Consider the following 21,728-nt stretch of genomic DNA (forward strand, 5'->3'; position numbering starts at 1 on the left):
AAAAGAGAGAGAGAGAGAGTGCGTGTGCACCTGGGGGGAGGGAAGGGCAGAGGGAGAGGAAGAGAGAATCTCAAGCCGACTCCCCACTGAGCATGGAGCCTGACGCGGGGCTCGATCTCAGGACCCTGAGATCACGACCTGAGCAGAAACCAAGAGTTGGACGCCTAACTGCACCACCCAGGCAGCCCCAGCCCTCCGTCTTTAGGCTAAGTACCAGTACTCTAAAGTACTGGTTCCTGCTGAGGACAGTCAAACATAGTTTCATTTACTTAGGAGCTCTGATGGCCTCCCAGAACCCCCAAACTTCCCTCCGACACAGGTGAGCATCTGGGCTGTCCTACCTGTTTCCTGGTGCTCACCAGTAGCCACAGGGAGGTAACTGGTATTTGTTCCTTAAGAGGAAAATGTTGTTAACAAGACACTGTTTGTCTTTTTTTTTTTAGAAAATTATACATAAATAATAAAGGCTCCCCTTTGAGTACAGACTATAGAGAAGGCCGCATCGGTGCAAACAAGAAAGCGTGAACAAGGGTGCCTAGGGCAGCATCGATGGCAGCAAATGAAGCAAAATGAAACAAAAGGCCATTAGGTAGGGAATGAAAAGTTGCTATCTATTCATTCGCTGGAACCCTGTACAACATCAAATTTAAAATGCTAATTAGATACGTAAGTATTGACATGGAGAGAACACATCACATTATGTTAGTAAATAATGTCAGCGACAGGACATTACAGTCACTACGAGAGCACTGCTTTGAAGTTTAAGCTTTTATGAAACAATATTACGAATTATTTATAGACACGCATGTATGTAGTAAGAATATAATCACATAGATTGGGTTCATGCAGGCCCACGGCAACGATCTGATTGTCTTCAGGGAGGGAGGGAGGCCAAGAGGACGCTGGGGAGGGAGCATGGTTGACTTCTGCTTTATTGGTAATGTTTTCTTTCTTATGACAAAATGTCACTGTTCGTTTCGGGAGGCGGGTCCAATTGTGTTTTCTATTAGTCTCCTACCTTTAAAATTTTTTTACAATAAACACTAATCGTCAATATCCTTATTGATCTTGGTTATCAATAGGGAAAAATGAGTCCCCGTGCAGAGCAGAGCAGTGGGCTGGGCTGGTGAAGACCTAGGGCTTTGAGGCCACTCAGATCTGTGTTCAAATCCCAACTCTCCTGCTGCACACAGGGAACCCGGACCAGTCCTTCCATTTCCCATAACCTCCCTTCCATAGGTGAAGACGCAGGTAACAGTACCGAGCTCACTGGTGGCTGGACAAGTTAGGCTGATAACCCAAAGTGTCCTGTATACCACAAGTGCTCAATAGTTGGTAGATATCATTGCCATTAGCCAGAGAAGAGCCATGCCCCATGGTGGTCCAGATGTTGTGGGACAGGCTCGCCGTGGAGGACAGGGGTGGCTTCTCCTGGGAATTCCTGAGCCCTCAAGACGGATGGTATCATGGGCAGGAAGCCAGGGAGAAGTGGGCAGAGCCCGGGTTTAGGGCAGCTTTCCGCGCAGATAGGAACTGGATAGCTGGCACAGTTTTCCACTTCTCCTGTCTACCAGGAGCTTGGCTTCCAGAAAAGCATAACTTGGAATGAAGCTTTCATAGTATTAGAGTTCACGGAACAGGGTAACCCAGCGGTGACCTCTAAAGAGAAACTTAACCAGCAACCCAAGGCCCAGGCAAAGAAATGAAAAACCGGACGCCCCAGAGGTCAGGAAAACTGTGTGTATTTTATGCAAGGCTGTTTACGAAACCCAAAGGAAGATGGGGTCAAAGGGAATGCAGAAAGGGAAGGCGAACGGCCCAGACGCTGAAGCATCTGCTGAGAGGGACGCTGTTCCCACGAGGCTTAGAGACCCAAACACCATGACCGCAAGCCAGGGGACAGGCCGCCGTCTACATTAAGTGGGCCCGGGGCATGTGCCATCGCTGACCCCTCGTGGGCTGGCATTTCCACACAGCGGCTCCAGGGCCATGTGACTGGCCAGGACAAGCCAGTCCTGAGTTCCGGCTGCTGGGCAGCGTGGCCTCGGGAACAAATAAAGAGGCCGTGCAGCATGGAGGGTGGGAGCCTGGACCTTGGAGCCCGAGCCCTGGGCTTGGCCCAGGCCTGCCTTTTATTGTCCCTCTTATCTTAGGGACATTAACTGTACCTATCAGACACGGCTGCAGGGGGTCGGAAGGGACAGTGTACAGAGCAGGGCACATACTCCAAAGTGCTCGGTAAACGTGAACTCATCCAAAGGTTTCTTCTTCATCAGCTGTGGTCCAAGGTGCCAGACCCACCAGCCAACTGGCGTGCCCAGGTGAGGAGCCCGAGCCTGGCTAAATGTCTCACAGCCCCGCCAGGCACCGGGTGTGGCTGGGCCCCGTCTCCCAGCACCTTCTGTTCCCCACCTCCATCCAGGTTCAAAGCAGGCAGCCGCTGGACCTCAGCAGGGCAGCCAGGAGAATCTGCCTTGGGCAAAGCGAACACGAGGTCTGGGGCTGCCAGCCAGGTGCCTCCAAGGCCCAAGGACTGATGACGTGCTCGAGGCCATGCAGGGCTCTTCCCTCCTGCTGCTGGGATGACTCTGGACTGTGTGCAGACAGCTCCTGGGGAGGGGCCAGAGGAGCAGGACCCCGTTCCCACATCAGTCATGTCTCCCCAAGCTTGTGCGTCTAGACACTCGACGCGGAATGTGCTTGACCTCTTTTCCTGACTCGTGTACGTTTGTAAGGCCCACGCCATCACCAGGGTTCTGGCTGTGGTCAGACAATTTTTTCCCTTTTCTTGGTTAAATGCTACCAGGGTGCGACAGCTCAGTGTTTCCAAGGGAGGGAGAGTGTTAGGCAAAGTCTAACGGATGCCTTGTTTACCTCTCCTTCACCGGTTGTGTAACCTCTGCTCTACTGGAGAGTGGGGGAGGGCACATGTGCGGAAAAGCAGCAGGGAGTGGGGAGAATGACACCAGGAGCCCACCCAGGGCCCCGGCGGTGCTCCCGGGCTGGGGTTCCCGAGGTCCTCCTGATAATACGGTCTCCCTCAACACCAGAACTCTGTTCTAGCAACCTCCTTTCTCTTTAAGTGTGAGGGCATCGCAAGCCACTCAGTAAATTCAAACCAACAGTGAAATGAAACTGTCCAGATCTAACTTCTGAAATCAGAATGCTTTCCATCCCATAAGCATGAGTAAGCATTTCATTTCTAATACATGGCTAAAGCGTTTAGTAGAATTTACTCCTCGCTTTTGAAATTTGCCCTAAGGGGATACAATCTTGGTATCTTGCCATGGGTATGAAGAGCCTTTTAAAGAGGCCCAAAGAGTCCTGACAAGTAAGTGATCTGTCACCCTACACCAGGCCCTGCATTGGAAGAAAGAATGTTCTAGAGGAGAGTACCAGGCCAATGATGTTAGGTCTTGACATCAATGCTACATTGCCTGCAGTTCATAACTGCATTGTGATTACATTAAAAAGTTCTTTTTATCAGCAAATAAACACTGAAGCGTTTAGGAGAGACAGCACCTGATGTGTGCACCTTACCCCCAGAGAAACAAGATGTGGGTACGTAACGACACGCAGATGCTGACGACCGAGCAAATAGCAGAGATTGACCAAAACCGGGTAGAGGGTATATAAGTATTCTTTGTACCGTTCTTACCATTTAAACTCAAGGTTGAAATTATTTTTGCATAGACTATTTTTAAAAATACTTTTCACTTGTGACAAAAACAGAAAGTCCTTTCGACTTCATAATGGTACTTCTAGAAATTTAATGTGGGAAAATAACCTGAGATAAAGACATGTACGTTGCAGGAGGTCACCAAGGCGCTATATTTATATTGGTAAAATACTAGAAATCACCTCAAAGGTCAAGCACTGGGGACGTTTCTATGAATGACTCAAAGGACCAGCAGGACTCAGCCAGGAGCCAGGCATTTTAGGCGGGAGGGAGGGCAGACCCGTGGGTGGCAGGTGCTCGGCAGGACTGGAGTCTCAGGTAGCCCCGTGGGTGCCTCGTGGCCGGTGAGACAGAGGGGCAGACGGGCACACCAGCGGCACTTTGGCTAGAGACGCTCTTGGTGGGGGTCAAGAGCAGACACAAGACCCTAGTGAGAGGTCCCTGTAGGGGTCCAGACAACAGTTGATGGAGGTCTGGGCTCCGGCTGGTGCCCGAGAGGAGAAGCCCATCGAGATGGGCTGAGTCTGGAAGTGTGACTGACCCACCCGGGGGTGAGGGCCAAGGGGTGTGCAGAAGGACTCCCAAGGTTCTAGTTTGAGCAGCTGGCGAAGGGACACAGGGCGGGGCCCCAAGGGTTGGGTGTTAGCTTGAGGTCAGGTCAAACAGCTGTCTGGGTCAGAAATGTTCAGGAGAAGAGCAGGGCTAAAGATAGGAACTGATTTAGGATGAGAGGTTTTGTTTTCTGATTTTCTGATTTTTTCTGTTTCCCATTTTCCACAGTGAATGTATATTAATGTGACAGGATGTCTTTTTAATTACGTAGGCAATTACTGAATTAATTCCCGTATGGGTAACGAGACAGCGGGCACCCAGAGGGTCCCTACCCCAGTGAAGCAGTGTGAAGGGAGTCATCCCCACCCCCACCCCCAGTGCTCCACGTTTTGGCGCCCACCTGGGGCTGGCTGTGCAGGGTGGTGGGGAGTATGGGATGGAGCAGTGCACACTGGGCCTGGCCCCCTGGAGCACCTCCCTCCGGGACCAGCCCTGCTGCCCCAGGCCCACTCCAGGGACAACTCCTGGTCCCACACACAGCACCCCTGGGGACCAGCTCTGACCTGGGGGACCGCAGCACCTTGTGAAGCAGCTCCTGCGGGATTTTCCGGAGGTGGATCTGTGTCCCCACTAGAGGGACCAAGTTCATTTCCAGCCACTTCTCACAGGCAGTGGTGAGCTGCTCTTCCTTGTACTGAGAAGGGAACGAAAAGCCAATGGATAAAGAGATCCCTGAACTCCCAGCGCCCTCTGCTGGCCTATGATGATGCCACAGGCGGGCTCCCAGGCGTGTCCTGCCGCAGACACGCTCAAATCTTTACTTCAAAACACAGACACAACTAATGAATCATTGAGCCTTACATCGAAAACCGGGGATGTACTGTATGGTGACTAACATAATATAATAAAAAATCATTATTAAAAAAAAACAAAACAAAACAAAACACAGACACTGCAGCAGGTAACGTTTTTGGAGGGTTTGCTATGCTCCCGGCCCTGCACTAGGTGGATTTCAGTTAATCCTCACCACAATCCTATGTGCCCGTTTCCTTCTTATCCAACTAGCAAGTGGCGGAGCTGGGGGCAGACCCTGGTGATCTGATCACAGGGTTGCACACCGAATTCACTGGGTGTGCAAAGTCAGTCAGTGATCAGGGAAGGGCCTGCAGGGTGCACCCCACGTGGAGGCTGGTAGGGGCACGTACCGTAACATCAAAGTCCAAGAGAAAGATCTCCCAGGGCCAGGAACCTCAACAGGGTCTTAGTACACCTTGCATGTCCTTGGGGTGACAGTCCTTCCCAGGCCAAAGAGTGGCCAAGAAATGCTGGCCGCAGTGCAAAAATGCTGCCCACAGAGTGACTTTCTAGTCCCTCATGGAGTGAAGGTGAGGGCACTGCACCGTCTTTGACAAAAGAGGCAGTGAGTACCTTCTTAGAGGCCATCACAAGACACTGTGACGTGCTGATTGTACCGCGAACATATGATGGTCAGATGTGACTGTTTGCAGGTCAATGGTGGCCTCACAGAGGAAGGCTGGGATCAGATGGCCTGGGGTTAGAGCCCAGCACCGCCACTCAGAAGCTGTTACTCTGATCAGAGTAACCCCCTCCTTGGGTCTCAGTGTTCTCCTCTGATAATGTGACCCTTAAGATTACATCATTTATTCCCAATACTGACACAGTGACCGGCCCCGGGCAGGGGGACACGCACAATTTCACCTGACTCCAACAAGAATGTCCTGGAAGACTGTTATTTTAGTGAGAAAGGCTATGCTTATATTTGACCCCCTAATTTTAAGTCTATTCTTTTTTCATTTTTTTTTCAATTTTTGGTTTTAAAATGTCCTTTTAAAATAAAAAGATTTTTTAAATTGGCAAATTTTCCTTGGCAAAATAAAATATTGGTACCCATAAGTGGGTGCTTTCAGAGAGATTTTTCTTTTAGAGCTGGGCACGGTGGGCAAAGTCCTAGAGCATGAGGTGCTCCTGAAGGTCCCCAGGTGCGATGCCCTGGGGTTATCTGTCCAGGTTATCCTCACCTTGCAGCCGGCCAGGTAGAAGTCCTTGATGGTGCTTGGCGTGAGTCCGTTCACCATCATGGCCACGCACCTGCAGAGAGAGAACTGCGGTTTCTGGAGGGCCCCAGGCTGCTTTCACAGAAGCTGGCAACCCCAGAGGTTTGCATCAACTCCAGGATGGTGGTGGGGGTGGGAACCGAGGTGCAAAAAGGGGGTGTGCGGAAGGTGCTGGTCCCGCTGCCCACCAGGCACTGTGTTCTTCCGGTGCTGGTTTTTGCCAGTGAGACACGCAAGCAGAATTAGCTGGGTCTGGAGCTGGATTACAGAAATTTGTGCTCCACAAGGCTGACACGCTCACGTGTGCCCCCTCTTTCTCACTGTCAGACTCATTGGCCAGGCTGCACTGGAATGGTCAGGCTTCCCCAGATCAGGGGACACAAAGCAAGCCTGAAGCACGCACATACATGCACGCAGCACGCATGACCCCAGCTGTGCCAATGCAGACACGCAATGCACGAAACCAAGGAACAGGACCAGCTGGAACCCGCGTGCACACACCGCACCCCCCGAAGACAGGTCTTCTCAGTGGTGTGGGATCCAGACCTAAGCAGCCCTCGGGGTGATTTTGCACTTGGCTGGGAGCTCCGCCAAGATGACTTTTGAGGTCTTGTCCAGCACCTGGATTTGTGATGCTATCAGAGTGATCCAGGGCATTTCTGTTCCACTACACACACATACACACTCCTACACACACCCTTGTACCCCCCCCAACCACACACACGCGCGCGCGCACACACACACACACACACACACACACACTGAGGCTTGTGCCGCCACACCCCTGCCAACTGTACCGTCAGCCTCTCAAAGGCAGGTGAAGCCAGCCCAGCTGTGTGCCAGGCCCCCCTGGATCTGACCTCTAATACCCCCCACAACACCTGGAGAATCTTGAGCAAGCCCCATCGGCCCCCAGCAGGCTGAGGTTTGCTCCCCTGTGCAACGACAGCTCACTATCTCCACAGCCCTTGCTACTCTGACCTTTAAAACAGGTCATGGGGTGGAGGAAGGAAAACGAAGGACCTGTCATGCTTGGCTCAGCCCCAAACAGCCAGGGCTAGGGCTCCAAGAGTAAGCTGGGGCTTCGAATCTGGGCCTGCCGTAGGGCAGCCAGGGCTGATAGACGGACGCTGCAGACCCTGCTCCTGGAGGGAGCTGACCTTCCAGCTTTCGGGTCAGAGATATCAGAGCACCAGGAAACAGCTGCTCTGGAACGTCCTGAGCAAGGAAGCTGTGGGGTAGTCGTTACTACTACGGCTGCACGGAGCTGCAGATGGGTGGTGCGTGCAGTGCAACGGCGCGTGGGAAATCTCAGCAAAAGCCAGACCCTCAGCCCCAGTGTAGTGAGCCCCAGACCATCCACCACCACCTGGCTCTGCCTACACCCGCTGCTCTCCCACCTCCCACAGCCACCCACCCTGCAGGTCAGGCTGAGCTGACGGGCTCGAACACCTTGTCAAGACTCTAGTCCCCTCGGCTGTCACGCCCAGGCCTCGAGAGCCTGCATCCCCGATAAGGCTTCCTGATACTCCCGATCGGGTGTCTGGCCTGAGTCACTTCAGGAGCCCCAAGAATGAGATACGGGCTCACAACTCTCCTCAGGGTTGAATCTGGCTGTGTGGGCTCTACAGAAAGTGAGCTGAAACCAGCACGAGTCTCAGGAGGGGTCCTGCCCTGCCCTCTCCAGAGCAGCCCTTGTCCTCCCTTAACTTGGACGGGAAGTTCGTTCGTTCGTTCGTTCCTTCCTTCCTTCCTTCCTTCATTTCCTCAAACAAAGTCTTGAGGCGGAGAGTGGAGCAAGCTGCCAGCAGACCATTGCTGCCCCGAGTCCCCTCTCTGTGTGGAATCATGTCAGGTACAAGAAATCAGAGAGCTAGAAGATACCACCTTGGAGCTCGGGATTTGAGTGCAGGAGGCACACATCCCTGGAAAAGCCCAAGGGAAGGGACAAAATATTCTAGAAAAAATGAATCCCATCAACGATTTTCCATTTGGTTCACTTAACCTTTCATAAATGTTACTGGAATGGGGCAATATTACAGGATACAGGAAAAGGGGAGTTCTAAGAACTGTTCTGGTTAATCACAGGGACCTGTTTATTTGAAATTAATCATAACACAAAATGTCCCGTTTGGGATCCCCATCCTTCAGTCCACTTTACTCATTTCCTGTGCCCTGGAGACTGTAGGGCAGGAAGTGCTAGAGAGCAGGGATTCTGTCCCTCTCGTCCTCACTGTTCTCGGTGTCCTGGAGACACCCGAGACATTGTTCTTAAAGGAGCAGATGAGTGACTGAAGGTGGGATGGAATAAACTGGCAGGTGACTGGCCCCAAGCAAACCCAGCTTCACCAAATGCCCCTGAAGGGAGGGGAGCAGGAAGGCTTCGGTCCATGAGCGAGCGGGTGACACCACCACCTCACCCTAGCAAAGCAGAAACGGACAGTGTTAGGGGCCCAGGTTCTGGGGCCCTCGACTTCCTGCAAGTTCTGGCTGCTCTACTGTGGCCTTGAGCAGGTTACTCACCTCATGAGGCCTCAGTTGTCTTGCCTGTGGAGTGGACATAGTCATGCACCACCTGCTAGGGCTGCAGGGAGGAGGAATGAGGTCACCCTCGCCAAGAGCTGAGGGCAGGGTCTGACTACGGCAATGCTCCATCTCAGAGCACATCTCCTCACCCCCAACAAAGTCCTGCGAAGTAGGTCAAATGTAAGGAGCCCCATTTCACAGCTGAGACCACTGAGGCACATTAGAACAAGGAACAGCTAACCACAGGGCTGAGCACAGCCCCTGCTGCTCACACCCTAGGTTGCTTTTGGCTCTGCAGAAAAAGCCTAATGAAAACGGGGAGGCTTGGGGTGCCTGGCTGGCTCGGTCGGTTGAGCATCCGGATCTTGATTTCAGCTCTGGTCATGGTCGTGGTGTTGAGCCCTGTATCAGGCTCTGCACTCAGCATAACATCTGCTTGGGATTCTCTCACTCCCTCTCCCTCTGCCCTCTCTCAATCAAACAAAAACAAAAACAAAAACAAAAACAAAAAACCTGGCAGCCTCTGAATCTCAGCGCCCGGAGCTGCATTTCCCCCTCACTCCTTCAGCACGCACACGTTCTCTCAGTGCCCATGGACCCACTTGGCAGGTTGAACTAGCTTTCACATTTGATGCCAATCCACTGTAAACGCCTCCTGATTCCCCCTGTTGTCCCCCCTGATGGGCAGCCCCGGTGGGCCAGCGGGGTCTGAACACCCAGGAGAAAGGTTGTGCCCCCAAATGGGCAGCCGGATTGGCGGGCAATTTGGACTTTGATCGTTGCGTTTTTAACTCTTCTAAAAGATCTACAATTATCATGGGCAATATTTGTAATAATAAAAATATAAAGAAAAACAAGCAGGAAAAGTAAATCCAGACAGTGAAGAGTCAGCCTGTCTTCGAACGGCCAGCTGGGCTGTGTATGCGCTAAATGAGAGGCTTTTTGGCTACAAGTGAATGTGGGTGAAACTGACAAGCAAGCATGGTTCGCGCCCCGCCCCCCGGAAGTCACGCTGCACACCTGTAGACTAGCTCCCAGGCAGAGAGCCCCACCTGCACGGCATGCAGTGAGTCAGGACCGATTGGCTGGAAGGAGCAAGTTGCTGGGGCAGTGGCCCCGCTGTGAGCTCATTACGTGTGAATGAGTGCCTCAGGGCCTCAGCAGACTCAGCTGTGCTCTGTGCCGAGAAACCCAGGTGTCCAAGCCCACAGAAGAGGAACGTTCTCTCCACGGGCCAGGAGGGCCCCCTTCTACCTTGCCCTGGGCGGGCCCGGGCCCGCGCCTTGCCACACTTACCTTTGAAACAGGCTGCCGAGCTGGAGAATGTGTGCGGAAGCCAGCACGCCCAGCACATCATCCATGTCCATTTCCACCTCGCCCAAGTAGAGGTTCTTCAGGGCCGTGGCGAAGGCTGGGGAGCAGCAGCCGAGAGAGAAAGCCGTCAGCTTGGGGCTCTGTACCCTGCATCCCTTACTTGCGGGTGCCCTCCCTGCGGGATGCTCGAGTGTCCCCAGCTGGGCGGGCAAAGATGCCCTTAGAGGAAATGCACCTGCTCGGACCTGGGCACAGCTCCAGCCTGGGCTCCCACCCTCCCCAAAGGAGTCGAGGACGAAGCCCAAGAAAAACCAGCTCCTGCTGAAAGAACGCTACTTGCTCTAAGCCCAGCCTGGGGTCTGTGCCTCAGGGGTCCTGGGAACCTGGGCTCCGTGTGCTGTGCTGGGAGGTGACTGCCCAGATATGTCCAGAATGCTGTGTGCGCCTGGAGAGGACGTTTAGCTTACAGCAGACTTTCCTCGGAGTCTGGGGTCTTCAAAAAGGTTAAGGACTCCTGGCAAGGGCCAGGATGATGTCATGTCGAAGAACTGAGCTCCTGTGACCCGGGAGCAGAGGGACTGGGCTTATTCTAAGTCAGTCTACCTGATCCCCATCAGCACTACAGCCCGGCCCGGTGCTCTCTGGGGACAACCGGCCTGCCCAGGGCTTCCGCGGATGGTGTCCCGACCTGCAGATCCACAGACCATGACAGCATGTGGCTGCACACGTGCGGCATTAAGACAGAAGTCGGTCTCTGTTTCCAGGGGGCCAGGCTGGGGTGGGAGAGGGTGAGCGGAGCGAGGGAGGGCCATGTCCAGTGCGGCCCTGGGAGGGCGGGCCAGAGGGCTTCCTTATCATCGGTCTGCCCCAATGCCTGCTACGTCCTTCCTCCTCGGCATCCTCCACACCTCTTTTCAGGGGATGAGCACCTCTCTCTAGCACCTTCTCTGCTCCGCTCAGCTATTTCTAATAAGGAAGGACTGAACACCATGTGCAATTTGTTTGTGTTTGCAGATCTGGGAGGGCCGCTGGTGCAAGGGCATTCTTGGCATAAGAAGACTGGTGTACATTACCAACTTTAGTGACCAGGGGGTCATTGATCTTCAAGGAAATGATCATCTTCTTTATGGGGGGTCTTTCCTTGACCTTCCCAGGCAACTGAGCTAGTAAAGGAAACAGAAGGGGGACGTCAGGACCTGATAGTTGCAGTGAGTTGTATAAGATACAGTGTGAGGTCCAACGGCCCTTTGTACAACCTTGACCTTGGCATTCACCACACCATGTTTTGCTTCTGTTGCTTGTTTAGGGGATGCATTTTTGAAATGATTCTTTATTTAGAAATAGCTGAAGATGCCTAAGAAGTTGCAGAAACAGTTCAGAGCTCTCGTGCCCTCCTCGGCCGCCTTCCCCACTCATCTTACTCAGCCACTACGGCTGCCGAAACTGGGAAACGGCTGCTCTCAGTGTATGTGATATTTTTTACTGGCCCCTGCCCCTCTCTCTCCCCGCCTCCTCCCTCTCTCTCTTTAGGCTGTGAGCAGTTTGAGGGCAAGGGGTGGGCCTCTGTTATCTCTGTACCCCCAGCCCCCCACCTGACCTGGCATGAGATGGGACAACAGTGACCACCTGCTGAGGGATGAGTGTGGGATGAAGGCAGCTGCCCAGTGGCTGTTGGGACTTTGCCCCACAGACGTCCAAACAGGGGACCCCCGCCACTAAGGGCTCCCAGGAGGCAGGAAAGGGGTAGCCCGATTCACTGCCAGCCTCCCCCAACCACTGAGACTTATTCTAAAATGTGAGTTATAACACCCACGGCCCTCAGGTTTCCAGTGGCATCTCAAGCCCTTTGCACAAAGCCAAAGCCCCTCCGGGGAACCCAAGACCACTAGTCTCTGGCTCACTGGACCCCAAAACTGCCTCCTTGTGGCTTGTTCCATAGAAGAGTCACGGGGCTCCATCCCTCCCCCATCAGAGATGCACCTGACTCCATATGGAAGGTAGCACCCCACCCCCACCTTCCCCCAAACTGGCTTTATTTTTCCTCCCAGACTCACTATTACCACCACCTGCTACCACGTCATGTCTCTGCTGGGCGGGCACACTGGCTGGCTTCCTTGCCACTCCCTCCCCAGGACCCGACACGGTCTTGCACACATTGGTCCGAGTTAACGGAATGAGGGGATTCTATCAGCAGAATCCAAAGCCTAGTGAGCTCAAGGTTCTAGGTAATGAAAAATGACATGAGTCAGGATCCAAAAAAGGATGTCACACTGCGAACCGCAAAGACCACGGAGAAAAGGGGGCAGAACAAAGATCCACTCTCGGGCACACGGGGCTACCGAGCCCTCTCCCACCACGCTCACGGCACCTGGCTCTGTTCAGGCTCTCGTTTGGCAAATATTTATTGAGCACCTGCGGGTGTCAGGCCCTGTTCTCTGCTCTGGCTCCTTTTCCTCCGGGATTTCAGGACCGCCTCCTTCCCGTACGCGGCACTGTCGCTCACCCGCGCTGGGGACGCAGAGGAGGCACTCCGGAGCTGGTAGCTCGTGTCATGACCGGTCATGCTCTTCCTTGTGCTTTGGCGTCGTTTCAGGTTGGCTTGTCTGTCCCCTAACCCCCGGACACCGAGTTCCTAGCCCAGTGCCTAGGATAAGTTAAGCGCTCGACATTTGTCGAGGGAAGAAAGGAAGATAACCGGGGTGCCTGGGTGGCACAGCGGTTAAGCGTCTGCCTTCAGCTCGGGGCGTGATCCTGGCGTTGTGGGATCGAGCCCCACATCAGGCTCCTCTGCTATGAGCCTGCTTCTTCCTCTCCCACTCCCCCTGCTTGTGTTCAAATAGATAAAATCTTTAAAAAAAAAAAGAAAAAAAAGAAAGGAAGATAACCTGCTAGGTCAGAGTCAGGGGAAGACAGAACTTCAATATTGCTGTTGTTTTACCGAAAACCTCAATATCGAACAGGAAAGTAATAATTTAATCATGTGCTTCTGAGGTACTCTGAAACCAAGTGGCTCCTTTTCAGTAAAAGTGTACCGTTTCCTTTTGGGGGTTCCTCCTAGAGAATAAACGGGTCCTGCAGAAGTACGGCTCGTCCTGGACTCTTGGTGGAAGGAAAATGAGCAGCTGGGACAGCCGTGCGTGGTCACTGCACGGCGCCCGCCACTCCAGGACAGTAGCACACAAAGCAGTAGCCGCGAGACTATCCAAACTGTCCTTGTGACGCACGTCCTGCTTTCGCAGGAGCACGAAGGCTGGCCGTGTCCACGGAACATCATGGGCACACGATCCCTAGGACCAGGCGCAGACCCTGAAAGTTGTGACAGTCTGGGCAGGGGGTGTCTCATCTCTGCGCCGACCTGGATGCCCCCCCCCCTGCCAGGCCCAGGCTCCCAGGGGGCTTGGAGCAGAGTGGCTGTCTTAGCAGGGCTCAGTCTTTTCAGTGACACCGTCCTAGAGTGTCAAAGACCACAGCATTAGCAGAACTCCGTCTTCTCTTTCCAAATTCTCTTGCTTTTCAATACACTCATGTTTGGATCTCCACGGCCTTTCCTTGGGTGCCTGGGGAGTGTTCTGACCTGGGTGCAGGGGACGTGGAAGCTGGAGCTCAGTCCCACTCTCAAAGACACTGGGACAAACGCTTGGAAGGAGCAAAGGAGACTGTTGAGTGAGGGTCGTCCCAGTGCCGGGAATGCCGCAGCCTGCTCTCAGCCCCCAGCACAGCGGGGAAGGACTGAGTCAGAGGCCTTGTGGCCTGGGCTGATTCCGGCTGGCAGCCAGGCCCTCTCTCCAGGCTCAGGGTGGGGCAGCAGCTGGGGGGCTGGCCAGCCTGTCTGGCTCTGGAATAACAGAGCTTTGCCGCCCCGTCCTGGAAATGCAGTCCCTCTGACTGGCCGCTGTGTGGCTTTGGAGACCTTGCATTTTCCACGGTACCTGCTTAGAAGTCGTCCTCAAATGATGCCCATCTGTCTTACCCAAAGAAGGCAGTGCGTCTGGAGAGGAACTTAGGGAACAGAGAGGGGAGCCTGGGGGTTACTAGAGTTGGAAAGGGAGAGAAGGAAAGAAAGAAGTAAAGAAAGAAGTGACCTGAATACTTTATGGAATGATGTGAAGTTAAGAAAAGAGAAAGCAAAGGAAACGTAACATTGACGTACACATGAAACCTCTAAACAGCACACTGGGCCAGGTGTCCGAACCATGCCTTCCTTCCAGAAAGCCCATCAGAAGACACAACACAACCGTTTGCTCTTTTCAAAGAAGTAGGTAGAGTCTCCATTTCAGCTGGCTGGGCAGGATTGGGTTCTTATGAGAAAAATACATGACATTTACTGAGCGCCCCGTACGTGCCAGACATCGTTCTAGAACCTCACGGTGACTTACCTTCTCTAGGCTTCAAAGCAACCTAGGGAGAACTATTATTCCTACATTATAGCTGCAGACCGACGTTAAATCCCGTGATGAGGTCACACCATGGGCCTTGCTCTTATCTGCCAGGGTCACCTTGATCTCCAAACGGATGACCAAACGCCAAGCTGGGGACCCTCAAACCAGAGAGCATTTGGGGCTCTATGCTGAGTGCCAGTAAGAAAATACCTCGCAGAAGCCTCTCCAGTTCCTTTGTGGGGCTGGTGGTGCCCTGGGCCAGTGCCATCAGGTAGAGCTTGGCCAAGGTCTCAGACTGGAAAAGCTGGGGCTGGTGGAGTTCCCATTTGGAGCCCAGACAAGTGAGAATCACGTCTAAGGAGAGAATGCCGTGATGAGTAGGTGGTTTGATGGCGCCCCTTCCAAGAGACATGTCAACTCCTCCCACCTTCCATTCCATTCCAGCCGCAGAGCAGATGGGCGGGTGGCTTCACTGGGCTGCTCCAGGAACAAAGCAATAAGGTCCGCATGGGCCCCAGGGCACTAACTGGCCCCCGGGGGATACAGTGAGCAGCCTTACAAGGTAACATAGAGATAAGTATCCAAGAGCAGCTGACCCATAGCTGTAGGACTTCAGAGGCACATGAGCTGCCCTCCACTTGGGGAACTGGAAAGGCTTCATGGGGAAGGGACACTGGCTGACACACTCTTGGGGGCCTCACCATGCCCTCCCGTGACAGCGTTTCTCACCCTTGGCACTGTTCGTATCTGGGGCCAGGGAATTCTCTGTCATGGGGCTGCCCTGTGCCTTGTAGGTTACTTACCAACATCCCTGGCCTCTACCCATGGGATGCCAGTAGCACCCTCCCCACTAGGTTGTGATGACCCCAATATCTCCAGGCATCGCCAAATCTCCCCTGGGAAAGGATCTCGCTACCCAGTCCCCTGTTGAAGCTACTGGCATTGGTGTTTAGTTATCGGCCACCGGAAAGGTGACAGTGCAGCTCAAAGACCCATCACGAGCAGGCAGAGTCCTTGTGAGCCTCACTGTCCTCGGGGGAATGCGGGTCCCCAGAAACCCCAGCTCATAGGTGTGAAACAGGATTCCAAAGCAAAGGAGGCTTTTTGCAAGGAGCTTTAGCTCATCCTTGCACAGCTGATTAAAAAGAGAGAGCCTTTGACAGGAGGGCAGATGGAGGAGCCAAAGATGCCGACCAGGTGAGGCGTGAGAGGCTGTGGGAAGGGGGCCCCTGCAGGCTCATCTCCTGTCAGCGCAGAGCTGGGGGAACAGGGTGCTGCTGGGCCATCCCCCAAACCCTCAGCCGCATCATGGGATAGGACCTTAAGCGCCACGAGCCCCATCGACCTGCTAATGGCCTTGCCATTATTTCGGCTGAGTGAGCGTGGGCACCTGTTTCCTCTCCTGACATTAACACTCTGATTCACCAACCGTATGATACTGTTTCATGCTGTGGTTCAGAATGCGGGCTCACGTCTCAAATCTCGGGTCACCTCTGGCTGTGCTGGGCTGGCAAGAACCCCACCCGTGAGGGCGATTTTGGGCAGGGGCACTCTTGTGGAGTAAGCGTGTCCTCTCTTTGGACACCCATGTCTGCTTTCATGGTGGCACATGCATGGGAGACATCATACCCAATCCCCGAAGTCTTCTCCCTGAGCCCGGAGATGGTCTCAGACTACTTTCAGGGTCTCCAGTCAACCAGAACCCACAGACAAGAAGACATCAGTTAGCCTCCCCGGAGAAGGAGGCTGGCTCTGACCTCAGGCAGCTTATCTAAAAAAAAATCTCCTTCAAGGGGGCGCCTGGGTGGCTCAGTCGGTTGAGCGGCTGACTCTTGATTTCAGCTCAGGTCATGATTTCAGGGTCATGAGAATGAGCCCCATGTCGGGCTCTGTCCTCAGCGGGGAGTCACTTGAGGATTCTCTCTCCCCCTCTGCCCCACCCCCTCCCTCTCTAAAATAAATTAATAAATCTTTTTTTTTTTTTTTTTAGTCTTTAAGGAGCTGAACTGTCCAGGCCCGGTGAGGTTCAATGAGCCTTTTCCCAGCAGGACAGACCTAGCCTGGCTCTTCATTCTAAATCAGAAAAGTCCTCTTGCACAAGTGCAGATGTGATGTCCAACTCATGACTGGTTAGAGCTAAAAGGGACAGAGAAGATCTGCGCATGCTTGACAGGGCTTCTGTTTCGTTTTCCAATCTAAACCCTATTTATTTGCACCAGCACGTCTGTCTTCCCTGTGACCGATTAGCGTATGAAGATGTGTTTGCCAAGCCCGGTTTCATTCACCATCCCGTGGTGTATCTGACAAATATTTACGGGGCCTATTTGATGTCACACAGTGTGCAGTGGGTAGAAACTGGGACTTACAGACCAGTGCCCTGGCCTCACGTCTGGTCTCCTTCTGCAGAAACCACCGCTGGCCTGGGGTGCTGTGGCATTTGACTGAATCCACTGGCGACAAGCACTTACCTGCCTCCCCACTTCGGATGGTCTTTTTCTTCAAGTTCCCCGAGAGAATCTTCTGGATTTGTGAAATACATAACCTTCAGGGAAAATACAAACAGAAAATTCAGGAGTTAACACAGACCTTATTCTCCAACTGCAACACGTGTCATTCCAGCGTAAGTGGCCCTAAGGCATCCACTCGTCCGGCTTCGCACATCTTGCCCCTTGGGAGTCTCCTTAGGTCACCCTTGGTCGCCAGTCTGATTAACGCTAAGCTTTGTCTGGTGGCTGGCTCGAGACATCAACCCCTGTTTTCGGTTTGTGGGTAGGCTTTAGCAAGCAGGTAGCTGAGGTTATATCAGCTCGCCTGAGTGATTCCTCTCTTGGTGAGTGTCTACAACAATGTCTAGCATATAGTAGATAGTCCAGAAACATCTGCTAGAGAAAGGAAGAGACGGTTCTGGGCGTTTCTGAGAAGGGGCTCACCCATGCTTCCGTTTAGGGAATATGCATGTCGCACTCTCAATGTGCCCAAAAACAAAGCTCATATTTTTATCCCAAACCAACCCTGCTCTTTCTCCAGCAAATGGCACCACCAGCCTCCAGTTGCCCAGGCCAGCATACTGACTGTTGTCACATCTGATCACTTGCCTAGATCTGGTAAATATCAGATGTCCTCTCCCCTTACTGCCATGAGCTGCCTCCAAGCCATTATTATCTCCCTGAAATCAGTCTCCGGGCTCCAGGAAGCTCCCCTCGGATCCACATCGGACGCTGCAGCCTGAGAACCACGTGAAACGCACGTCTGCTCTTGCCTCTCTCCTGCTGCGAATCCCTCAGTGTCCCCCCAGCGCTCTTGGCAGAAGCTCCCACTCATCAGCATGGCTCGACCCTCTACACCCCCTGCTCCAGCCCTTCTCGACAGTCTGAACCCACCACCTCTCACTTCCATTCTCTTAGACATGCAGCAGCCTCTGCCCTGAGAACCTTCCTCCTGACCTCTTCACTTGAGGAGCTCCTACACTCAGTCGTTGCTTTCTCTGGGGAGATGGAGCAAGTGGCCCTTCCACTGACCGCCCTGGAATTACCCCCACCGGAACTCCTTCTATTGTGTCTTGTGGCCGCCTGTTTCCTCATGTGTCCTCTCCTCGAGGCTCTGCGTTCCATGAAGACGAATTTGGCATTTATTCATTGCCGGAACCCTAGCATGGGCACCACACAGGTGTTCAACACATATCCATTCAGTGACCGAATGATGACAAAGGGAAGATATCTTCTCATGAACACTACATTCATCCCGTTGAGCAAGGACATGAAACCAAGTTGGAGTCACACAGTCACAGCTTGAAGACAGTCATCCCAAGAAAGCCAACTGGCCAAAGGACACTTGATGACCACATCTGGTCAGTGTCACTTTTGCCATGCTGTTTTCCAAAGGTTCCAAGAACCCTCGTGGCCAGGGTACATAGAGGGGGGCTTGGGTGGGGGAAACCATGTTCAGAATAACATTGACCACATGCTGCCCTTTCCAAGTGGAGAGGGTGGCTAAACAGTGACTCAGCCCCAGGAAGCCAGTGAGAGCCTGAGGTATTTATCCAACAGGAGTAGTGGCCTTGACCCAAGCCCGCCTCAATCCTTCTGGTGGCTTGGGTCACACGTCTAGTAAGAGCTGGCCAAGGTCAGGGGTTCAGACTGTGATCTCAAAATGGAGCAATGAACTTTGGAAACTATGGGCAATGCCCATGAGCTCAACTACCCTCACAAACACCACTGTCATCGGCCGAGCCAGACAACAGAAGGAACCACATTGCCTTCTCCCGGTGTCATGGGTCCTTGCCAAGATATACCATCTATCATGTGGGCTCTGCAGATTCCCAGGGCTAGGTTTATTTTAGGACCATTGGCAAAGTTAATGGAATAAATGGCATCTGTGAGCTGTCCTCTTCACTCTTTGGGACTAGACGGCCTGAGATAAAGTGGCACGTGGGAAAACTGGGGGCATGCTATTAGGCTGGGGACTCAGTCTCCCCGGTGGTGACCCACGACCGAGAAACAAGAGGGGAAAGGCAGAAATTCTCTGTGTCTCATGGATGGAAGGACTTCCTGCAGCAAACCATCCAAAGGGCTTTTGGCTTAATTCTGGCAAAACCCCAATTTGATTTCCTGCCCCCTGACTCTGAGTTTGGCCATGTGGTTTGCCTTGATGTTAGCGGACGTGATGTGACTGAAGGTTTGGAAAGCACCCGTGCCCCTGGGCTTGCCTCTTGTCCTCTGCCATCACCAGCACAAGACCATGCCCAGGTAAGCCCACCATCTCAGGAGGGGGATGCGAAGAGCCCAACTGCCCAGCTGAGCTGAGCATGGATCAGCTGACCACCAACTGCATGAGTGATCGGCCTTCCCAGAGCGTGTCCTTGCCCCGGGCGGCCTCTGGACCCACAGCTTCCCAGCATCACCGAGGAGAGAGGCCCACTGTGTCACCTGTGTGTTGTAGGCCAGGTGTCTTGCTTTGGGGGAAGGTGGTAAGAGGCAGAATGAAAAATGGGGCTGTTGGCTGTCAGAGCACAGGGCTGGCACACCCCAAAATGAAATCACCAGGACCAATAACGAAAACTGTTGCTCAGGCGAATAAAAGCTCCATTTACAGATCATCTACTGTTTGCTAGAAACAGTGCTAAACGTTTTCAAGGTACCAACTGATTTAATCCTCAGGATAACTTCTCCAGAAAGATGCTATTATCACCATTTCACAAGTGAGGAAACTGAGGCTCAGCGACGGTTAGCCACTGGCTAAAGGTCACAGGGCTAGTAAATTGAGGAGAAGGAATTCTAACCCTGTCTGACAGGCTGCTTTCCACAGCCCTGACACCCAGCACAACTGCCATCATCCTCTGGCTTCTCAGGCTGGAGACGTCTGCTCCCACTGCCCAGCCACCGTCACCAGCCTTCCGGATCAGTTTGCTTCTATCCCCAGGCCCCGCTCCAGTGCCTGCCTCCCCAGCCTGGTCCTGCCACTAAGGAACAACATGCATTTTAATCCTAAGACTTCTTCAAGGCCCTAACCAAACAAAATACAAAATACATATACAATAGAAAATAATTCAAGATAGTTTAAGGCTAATGCCCCAAACGGCAACTCACAGCACTCAGTTTTCCTAAGCTGGGCTCATCCGAGCATTGAGGCACCTACCACAGATGGATTTCATTTATCCAAGTGGGTGTACTTGAGTCATGGGGGGGGGATTGCAGCAGGGCCGGCCAGGGGGTCTAGAAAGGAAAGATGGGGCTACTAGCTAAGCAAACAGGGAGCGAACAGCCCTTCTGTGCCAGGGGCTGTCCAGGGGCACAGGCCACGTAGAGGTGGATTTGACCGCGTGCTCACAAGGCAGGTACCGCCAGCCCAGGGGGGGGCAGTGGCATCAAAAAAGGTCCAAAGCACCAGGGAAGTGAATTCTTCCTTCTGCAGTGGGGTCCAGCTCCATGTCCCCGGAGAGGCCAGAAAGAACTGGTCACATGGAGAAGTGACACTCTAAGCCAGCCGCTAGAATTCCTTGGGAATGAGGGAGGAGCTGGTCTCACACACGGGAGCTGAATGACCGGGTGGAAGTATGAATTTGTGAGATAGGGTCGGACTCAAGCCAGGACTAGCTAAGTTTTCTTTGTCAACAAATCAGTTGATAAACATAACGGAATCCTGCTAGGGTCCAAAGTTCCCAATATGAAGGAAAAATCTAGGGAAAAAAAAGGTCAGTCTCTCTCTGCACTTTTATCACACAGACACACATCCTCAGTGGAAGTGGTCACACTGAGGCTGTCCATCCCTGAAGCTTGGTCCCAACGGCAGCCCCGATGAGCCCATCTGCCCAGGTAGAGCGGCCCAACCATGGGTCCTTCCCCAGAAATGCGGTTCCCCCATGGGGCATTCCCGGCCGTGGGCCTTTGATCTCCCTACCTGTCTGGGTTCTTCAGAGCTTCTTCAAAGTCCACGTTCAAAGCCTTGCACATCTGGGAAAGTCCCAGGAGGTCCCCGGAGAAAGGCTCTCTGGGAAAACGCCACCGGTTGGTCGAGCCAACCATCCGGCGTTCCAGCCGAGCTCTGTGCTGCTTGGGAAGCAGAGGAAGGGCGATATCCTTTTTTAACCTCACCCAAATGCCAGGTTTTCCAAAGTGTACAACAGAAAGAAAAGCAAGATACATTATAAACGCTGGTTGACTTTCAGACATGGCCAGTATTTCTCAGTAGACAGAGGAGTTGTTCAAGGAACAAAGTAATTTGGAATAGGATCTGGGACAGAAGGTGCCAGAGGCAAAAGGTCAGGGAGAAAGATCGTTTCTTTGCAGGTGGTTCTGGAGAACCCACGAGCAGGGACAGGATGATATTTCAAGAGACTCCGTATTACGTGCTTATCCTCACTTGGGATTCAGAGAGACACCACACTGAGGAGATCCTAGGTAGGGACTGCTTTTCTCTCTTATTGTGGTAAAATACACAAAATGTAACATTCGCCATTTTATCCGTTTCATCACGTACAATTTAGGGGGCATTTGGTACATTTACAAAGCGGCACAGCGATCACCACTGTCCAGTCCAGTTTTCATTCCCCCAAAAGGAAACCTTAGCCCCATCAGGCCATCATGCCTCCTCCCCTCCCCCAGCTCCTGGCACCCAGCAACCTGCTTCTCTATGAATTTGCTATTCTGGATATTTATGTAAACAGAATCAGACAACATGTGGGCTTTCAGGCTCGGCTTCTCCCCC

The 21,728-nt window shown here is 53.0% G+C and overlaps 1 protein-coding gene across 1 annotated transcript in view; it reads right to left on the reverse strand.

The window, feature by feature from the left end:
- BTBD16 (BTB domain containing 16) overlaps positions 1 to 21,728 on the reverse strand; it is a 40,906-nt gene that overhangs the window by 18,372 nt on the left and 806 nt on the right. The window contains exons 2-8 of the mRNA XM_008685325.2: positions 20,922 to 21,070; positions 16,994 to 17,067; positions 14,736 to 14,879; positions 11,220 to 11,309; positions 10,129 to 10,243; positions 6,271 to 6,340; positions 4,795 to 4,925 (exon numbers count right to left, since the gene is read on the reverse strand). Coding sequence (XP_008683547.2) covers positions 4,795 to 4,925; positions 6,271 to 6,340; positions 10,129 to 10,243; positions 11,220 to 11,309; positions 14,736 to 14,879; positions 16,994 to 17,067; positions 20,922 to 21,070 — 773 coding nt within the window. The remainder of the gene's footprint in view (positions 1 to 4,794; positions 4,926 to 6,270; positions 6,341 to 10,128; positions 10,244 to 11,219; positions 11,310 to 14,735; positions 14,880 to 16,993; positions 17,068 to 20,921; positions 21,071 to 21,728) is intronic.

This window comes from Ursus maritimus, unplaced genomic scaffold (genome assembly GCF_017311325.1).
Source record: "Ursus maritimus isolate PB19 unplaced genomic scaffold, ASM1731132v1 scaffold_7, whole genome shotgun sequence".
NCBI lineage: Eukaryota > Metazoa > Chordata > Mammalia > Carnivora > Ursidae > Ursus > Ursus maritimus.